The sequence below is a fragment of the Ursus americanus genome, chromosome 27 (genome assembly GCF_024610735.1).
Source record: "Ursus americanus isolate L20-20 chromosome 27, mUrsAme1.1.p, whole genome shotgun sequence".
Lineage (NCBI taxonomy): Eukaryota > Metazoa > Chordata > Mammalia > Carnivora > Ursidae > Ursus > Ursus americanus.
This window is the reverse complement of record NC_142153.1, coordinates 30,944,041-30,950,339: the sequence shown is the minus strand read 5'-3', so window position 1 is coordinate 30,950,339 and position 6,299 is coordinate 30,944,041. Positions and strand designations below refer to the sequence as shown.

Below are 6,299 nucleotides of genomic sequence, written 5' to 3'. Positions count from 1 at the left end.
CGAACTTTACATAAAAAACCAGGGATGTACTCTATGGTGACTAACATAATATAATAAAAAAACATTAAAATAAAAAAAGAAAACAATTTCATTTATAATCACATCAGAAATAATAAAATACTTAGGACTAAGTTTAATGATAGAAACACTAGTAGAGGGACGCCTGGGTGGCACAGCGGTTAAGCGTCTGCCTTTGGCTCAGGGCATGATCCCGGCGTTGTGGGATCGAGCCCCACATCAGGCTCCTCCACTATGAGCCTGCTTCTTCCTCTCCCACTCCCCCTGCTTGTGTTCCCTCTCTCGCTGGCTGTCTCTATCTCTGCCGAATAAATAAATAAAATCTTTAAAAAAAAAAAAAGAAACACTAGTAGACTGAATACTACAAAACACTGCTAAAGGGAACTTAGGAAGAGTCATAAATACATGGAAAGACATCCCATGCTCATGGAGTGGAAGACTAAATAATAGTGTTGAGATGACCACACCACCCAAAGTGATCCTCAGGTTCAAGGCAATCCCTATGAAAATACCAAATGTGTTTTTTCCAGAGATAGAAAACTCTAGCCTAAAATTTACATGGAATCTCAAGGGGCCCCAAATAGCCAAAACAATCTTGAAAAAGAACGAAGTTGGGGAGGATTTACACTTCCTGATCTCATGCCTTCTACGAAGCTACAGTAATGAAAACAATGTGGTCCTGGCATAAGGACAGACATACAGACCAATGGAATAGAACAGAGAGCCCCGAAATAAACCCTCATGTACACGGTTGATGATTTTCAACAAGGGTGCCAAGACCAGTTGATGGGGAAAGGACAGTCTTTTCAACATACGATCCTGGGAAAACGGAATATCCACACACAAAAGAATGAAATCAGAATCTTACCTTACACCATATATAAAAATTAACTCTAAGACCTACATGTGAGAGACATAAAGAACTATGAAACTCTTGGGAGAAAACATTAGGGAAAAATCTTATGATACCGGTTTGGCAATTAGTTCCTGGATATGACACCAGAAGCATCGGCAACAAAGGAAAACATAAGCTGGACTCCATCAAAATGTAAATAATTTGTACATCAAGAAATAGTATTAAGAGAGAGAAAAGGCAGGCAGTCCACAAAATGGGAGAAAACACTGTAAAATCATTTCTCTGATAAGGGATTAAGATCCAGAATATATAAAGAACTCATATAATCCAATGACAAAAACCAGATAATCCAATTCACTAGTGGACAATGACTTCAACAGCTGTTTCCCTGGAAAAGAGAATGGCCCACAAGCAGGTGAAAAGATGCTCAAAAGCGTTCAACGCCAGGGAAATGTGAACTGAAAGCACATGAGACATGACTTTGCCGCCGTCAGGACAGCTACTGCCAAGGAAACAGGAGATAACAGCGCTGGTGTGGATGTGGCCGCCGTGGACAGCAGACCAGCATTTTCTCGAGAAGTCATGCATGGAGTTACTGTCAGACCCTGCAATCCTACCCCCCGAGAGGTGGGAATACATGTGTCTACACAGGATTTCGTGCATGGTGTCCAGGGTGGCACTATTCACAATAGCCAGATGTCCATCAACATATGGTGGGTAAACAAAACGTGGTGAATCCATACAGCAGAATGTTGTTTAGCCTGAATAGTGGTGTGGTCACACGATGCTGTGAATTATGTAATGCCATTGAATCGTACACTTAAAAATAGCTAAAGTGATGAGTTTTATGTTACGCATATTTTACCACAATAAAAAAATATATTTTCATGGACAGAGCCAAGGACCTCCTAAAATGTGAGTCAGCTAACAGGTGTTTCTAAAATCCAGTAATCCTGTGCACAAGTGACTTCACCACAAAGAAAGGAAAGATCAAACTGGGAAAATGATGCTCTTGATATTCTTGAAGCAGGGAAGAGGAAACAAGGAGGAAAATAATAAATTCAAGGAGAATCAAACGACTTAAACCAAACATTTAATGTCCATAAAGTGTTCTTAAAACAGAGACTTTCATATACAAGCTTATATAACTTAATAAAAATATATAACAACTTCAAACTATATAGTTTATTAAATTTAACAATGTCCATTTTCAATTTTTACAAGAATCAGAAAATCAGGATCACTGTGTAGTAATTTGAGACATAGCAATTTCCGATCATTGAAAATGGTCCATTTTATCCCAATTTCTCATAGTCTCAGATTGCATGTTGCCTGTTGTGTACAACACACAAACAATGCGCAGAGGTGTTTTCAAAGGCCCTGGGATTCAGGTTACAAAGCAAATTTAGGCAGTTCCATCTTCTTTGTATCTCACGTTTGCCTGTTAAAGTTTCTTGCTAAACGTTAGCTCTTCTTAGACGCACAGATTTATTCCTGCTGTTTCTCCGGAAGGATATGCCTGATCCAGTAATTAAAGAAAGCTGAGAGCACTCTGGAGTGGTCTGGAAAACAAACACAAAATAGAAAACAAAAAATAAAATAGGACAAGAAAGCCCCAAAACAAAAACGATAAATGATCGTTTTATAGCCATTAGCCGTTGGCTCAGAGTAGAACCTACAGGAACCTTAATAAAGCACAGCTCTGGCATAGAAGTGATACTGGTCGTGGTGCCCGGCGCCGAGAGCCCTACAGCACACAGATAAATTCTGGGTGTTGGCATTTCCCTCGGGCGAGAGCCTGCAGTCTACACGCTCTGGCAGACCTTCAGAATACCCACGACAGAATTGTGTGACCACCAGCGCTCAGGGGAAGGGCACACTGAAACCCAGGGCAGGCAGAGGTGTGCATGCAGGAAACAAAGAGCTCAGGAGTCAGAGGGGGAACCCCTGAGCACGGGCGCCGGAACAGCAGGTGTGGACGTGCAGGAGTAGCGGACGTGCAGGAGTAGCAGACGTGCAGGAGTAGCGGACGTGCAGGAGTAGCAGACGTGCAGGAGTTGCGGACGTGCAGGAGTAGCGGACGTGCAGGAGTTGTGGACGTGCCGGAGTAGCGGACGTGCAGAAGTAGCGCAAACACACCGTTGCGTCCGCAGCCAGCCTCTAGATCCACCCATCCCTCTCCCACCTCAGGGGTCCGTCCAGCTTCCAGTGCGGGTTCTTCTCCTCTGGTGCCAGGCCAGGAGTAGCGGATGTTCAGGAGTAGCGGACATGCAGGAGTAGCGCAAACTCACTGTTGCGCCCGCAGCCAGCCTCTAGATCCACCCATCCCTCTCCCGCCTCAGGGGCCCGTCCAGCTTCCAGTGCAGATTCTTCTCTGGTGCCAGGCCTCCTAACGTTCAGACACTCGTCCCAGGCTGCCACCGCTGGGGTGGCCCGTTGGAGTGGGGACTGCCCTTGGGAGCTGCCGGCTGCCAGCATCCCTGCAGCCCTGTCAGATGCAGCCGGCTCCACTGGGAGGGCCACCCCACTGCCCGCTCTGAACAGAGGCACACGGCTAAGGCCAATCCGAATGTGCCCTTCTGCCCGGCCAGCGGCCTGACCCCTGACACCTTGCTCCCTTGCCAGGCGTGACAACATGCAGTAGCCAGCAGTGTTACTGGTTATACCATAGGCGCCTGTGTTTGGGAAACGTAAAGGGTCAGCGAGGTGGGCCCCTTTTCCTGCGCACCAGCTTTGTCCTAGCTCCGTAAACACACACAGGCACTTGTGAAGAGACCGATTAGGGCGCAGCCAGGAAACGTCCCAGTGCCAGGAACGGTAATGACTGAGCGGCCAGGGAGGACCCTCTGCGGCTCCCAGGGTGCTGCGGTCCACGCCCAGCGCACACACAGTGCACTTGCGCCCCACGCTTCCTGTGCCAGGCCCAGGACAAGTCTGCATCAGGCACACTGGTCTGAAGACAAGGTTGCACTGTTGAGAACACGCTTTGTTTTGTCTACAAAATAGCTTTAAATAGAAAAACTCTGAATGCATATCCTACATGTGCTAAAAGGGAATCCATTTTTAAGAAAGGTGCTTCATATGTAAGTTTTAGTTCTACCAAGGGCTTAAAGTAAGTGTGCTTGTAGACAGACTTGTCCAGTGATTTTAACGGAAGGAGCCGAGAGAAACATTTCTGCTAAATCCCCAACTGCTGCTGAAAACTGCTGACACGTTATAGAGCAAAGTGTAAGACCTCAGTGTGAGGAATACAACACAAATTCTGAAAATTTTAAATGATCTATTTTTATTTCATAAAAACTTTATATTTGTTTAACTTAATAAAACTGGCTTTCTGCAATTTGAGCTAAAATTGTATGGAACTTTAATTCTGCTCCCTCTAGGACAACCAGCAAGGAGGGTGGATGCTGGATTAGCTTCCCGGGAAGCTCTGGCTGCCCCGACCCCGCTGAGCTGTGACTCTTCAACAGAAGGGCTCCGGGGTGTCAGCTTCCCCTGCGCTGTCTTATCCCACCCTCCCCCCGCCAGGCTCCCCCATGCTGCCTCCTGCAGTGGCCCCTGGACGGATCTCCAGTCTCCCCCACCCTCCCTGTTTTGTGAAGGTGGCCCCTGGTGACTTTCCCCATCCTCAGTCCCAACCCAGGTGTCCAGCCAGCATCCGACTGGCCCCATCCGACCCCGGCTCCGGAAGGTCCCTCTCCCTGCACTGCCCCTCTGAGCATCACAACTCAGTATCGGCCACTGGGCTCTTCCAGGGGCTCAGGCCCCACACCTGCTCAGCTGGCCATCCTGTGGCTTCCACCTGCACAGCTTCCCTGAACCTCCCACACCTCCAGACGGCCTCTCACCATAAGCCAAGCCCCCGGCCTCCTGCTCTTGACCCTCCACTCTGGTCTGAACTCGACAACCAGGGGTCTTGCTCATGTCTGGGAGCAGAAGCCCGTAGTTGTGGCACAACTCCCCAGTCCGGCCGACACTGCTGCCAGGTCGCCCCCCATCCCGCCGGTCTGAGCCCAGAACACACTCTCACTACGAGACACCCGCCACACTGCATCCTGGTGTATTTGCTCCTGGCTGCAAGAATATCCCCTCCCTGAGGGACTTCCTTCTCCACAGACTCCGATCTACCGCATAAATGGCTGGTGTCAGCTCCTGATCTCGTCTCCCGTCTCCCCACTGGGACACAAGCACCCAAGAGCAGGGCTTTGTCTGCCCTGTTCTCTGAGAATCTGGCAGCTGAGGACAGAGTGGACACCCAATGAAGCTCCACAAACAGGCTAATTCAGGACTGGGGCGCAGCTTCTCCAGGACCCCAGCTCGGTGACTGGCCTCCCCAACTGGAGAATGAAGTGCTGACAGTCCCTGTCACTCCCCTGCTCATCATCCCAGTGCCATATCGGGATGCCCTTACTGTCCTTTCACCTGATTTGATACGATGTTAGCACTGACCTTTCAGCTGCACCATGAGGTTTCTGGGTGGGAACAGTCATTACGGTCACTATGACATTCCCACGAAGTCAACAGAACCCCTCCATTCATTCAGCTGAAAAGGTCCCATGTGCCTCGTGTGGGTCAGGTGTGGGCTCCGCATGGTGGTTCTCTAGGACAAGCCCCAATTTTCTGATACTCGGTGTCTGCACACTCCCATGGCCTGGTATTTCCCCCACAGCCCATTTCGAGCTACTAATGTGAAGTCAGCACCATGGCGCTGGGAGGACCTGAGCACGGCTGGCCCCAGCACCTGACAATTTGCATGGAATGGGCACCCAATAAAGGTTGATAACAAGAAAAACATCATCCTGTAATTCACCTCTCTCCAAGATATTTAGAGGGCGGAAAAAACGTTAACCTCCTACCAGTACAGCAGAGAAGGAAGAAGGGAAGGGCGAACATTTAAACTGATGACGTTTGGCCCTAATGGTTCACAGCTCACAGTCGAGAAGATCAGACAACACAGGTCCTTCTGTGTCCATCACGTGAGTCATGCTTCCGGCAAGCACATTCCCGTGTCCTGACAAGCCACATGCGCATCCCAGATGCTCTGCCCCCCGACTGTTCTGGTGCAGTGTGGGGTCTCGGAGGCAAACCCCAGTGGCCTCGTACGTACCAGGTGGCATGGTGCAGCATGCTGGGAACCTCTCCAGGGCGTGCAGCAGGCTCTCGGTGTCTCGCATGAGTAATAGCGTTTTCATGTGATCCACAAGGAGCACATCGGAGGGGGACATGCTGTGATCCTCGAGGTGCTGGAACAGCTCCTGACTGGCTTCCATGGAGACAGCAGAGTCTGCGTCCTTGGAGGCACCTAAGCAAAACCAGGGTCATGTAGAAACACATGTTTATTCTTGTCAACTGAAGGTAAGCTTCCAACCTATCACGTCTCTACTCAGAACGAGCTGTTCGGGATGGAAGAAGCTGCCAGGAGAGA

The 6,299-nt window shown here is 49.1% G+C and overlaps 1 protein-coding gene across 3 annotated transcripts in view; it reads right to left on the bottom strand.

Moving 5' to 3' along the window:
* Window positions 1-1,956: 1,956 nt before the first annotated feature.
* ERICH1 (glutamate rich 1) overlaps window positions 1,957-6,299 on the bottom strand; it is a 60,967-nt gene continuing 56,624 nt past the window's right edge. Inside the window, exons 5-6 of one of the 3 annotated variants that reach the window (XM_045811171.2) lie at window positions 5,982-6,176; window positions 1,957-2,436 (exon numbers count right to left, since the gene is read on the bottom strand). In XM_045811171.2, coding sequence (XP_045667127.1) covers window positions 2,363-2,436; window positions 5,982-6,176 — 269 coding nt within the window. In that variant the 3' untranslated portion in view covers window positions 1,957-2,362. The other 2 variants (XM_087856484.1, XM_045811170.2) reach the window with 2 other exon arrangements.